Here is a 1,250-nt window from a genome sequence, read left to right as displayed (position 1 = left end):
TCAAGCAACTTTTACACTTAGCGCCTTAATAACATGCTCCCGTATTTTCCTGGTCCTTACTCCATACACAATGGGATTGAGAAAAGGGGGCACCAAAAGATACATATTTGCAATAAAAATATGAATATGTGCAGGTATATTTTTCCCAAAACGGTGAGTGAAAATGGAAAAACCAGTTGCGGAGTAAAAAACAAGAATAACACAAACATGAGATCCACATGTGCCCAAAGCCTTAAAGCCAGCTTCTCGAGATGGCAAGTGGAATACAGATTGGAGGATGAAGACATAGGATACAGCAATAAGAATCGCATCACATGAGCCAATAATAGAAGCCACACTGAGGCTGTAACGTGAGGTGGCTCCTGTGTCCACACACGCCAGCTTCAGCACAGCCATAAACTCACAGTAGGTGTGGGCAATGATTCGAGTCCTGCAGTAAGGCAGCTGTCTGAGCAGAATGGGGTGTGGAGAAAAGAAGGCAACTCCCCGAATCACCACAATAATACCCATTATAGTGATGCGAGTGTGGGTGAGTATGGTGGTGTGGCGCAGTGGACGACAAATGGCCACGTAACGGTCAATGGCCATGGTCAGGAAAAACCCTGATTCCATGGTAGTGAAGCTGTGAATGAAGAACATTTGGGTCAGGCAGGCATCAATGGCAATGTCATGGGCTCCAAGCCAGAAGAGACAGAGCATGCGAGGCAGTGTAGACGTGGAGAGGACCAGGTCAGTGACTGAGAGCATGCACAAAAAGAGGAACATAGGTTCGTGGAGGGTTCGCTCTGCCCTAACCACAGCCAGAATGGTCACATTCCCCACCACCGCCACCACGTACATGGAGCAGAAGGGAATCCCAATCCAGACATGCAGGTGCTCCAGTCCTGGGATGCCCATCAGCGAGAAGGTGACAGGAGAGGGATGAGAAGTGTTGAGAGGAGGCATGATGGTTTTTTCTTTGATTTTTATCAGTTCTGAAGATAAAGTTGCCATGCCAATATGACCACAACCAGAAGCTGAAAGCATGGGAGATTTAGTTGAGGAAGACCCTTAATGATTTGTTTCTAAAACAATTAAAATTCATAACCACATGAATTTTAATTCACTAGGATCAGAGAAATAAAATGTGTAATATCATACCAAATACTGTGCTTGCAAATACATAAAGATCATTCGTGTGTCACTGCATATTATCATAGGTGCATATAGGTCATCTTATCCATTTATTTCCAAGAAAAAGTTTCTCTATT

General features: G+C 44.3%; 1 protein-coding gene across 1 annotated transcript; it reads right to left on the bottom strand.

Annotated features, from left to right (window-relative positions):
- On the bottom strand, window positions 1–1,026 carry LOC148775607 (olfactory receptor 52M1-like). Its single transcript, XM_088843478.1, has one exon. The coding sequence runs from the start codon at window positions 1,024–1,026 to the stop codon at window positions 1–3; it is 1,026 nt and encodes a 341-aa protein (XP_088699604.1).
- Window positions 1,027–1,250: the final 224 nt, after the last annotated feature.

Source organism: Moschus berezovskii, chromosome 14 (genome assembly GCF_049115385.1).
Source record: "Moschus berezovskii isolate FMDL1 chromosome 14, NW_MosBer_1.0, whole genome shotgun sequence".
Classification (NCBI taxonomy): domain Eukaryota; kingdom Metazoa; phylum Chordata; class Mammalia; order Artiodactyla; family Moschidae; genus Moschus; species Moschus berezovskii.
The sequence above is the reverse complement of the archived record's forward strand: the minus strand, read 5'-3'. Positions and strand labels throughout refer to the sequence as shown.

Bases quoted from the DNA above. Each gene is read 5' to 3' on its own strand.
- LOC148775607 (XM_088843478.1), bottom strand. From the start codon at position 1,026: ATGCTTTCAGCTTCTGGTTGTGGTCATATTGGCATGGCAACTTTATCT.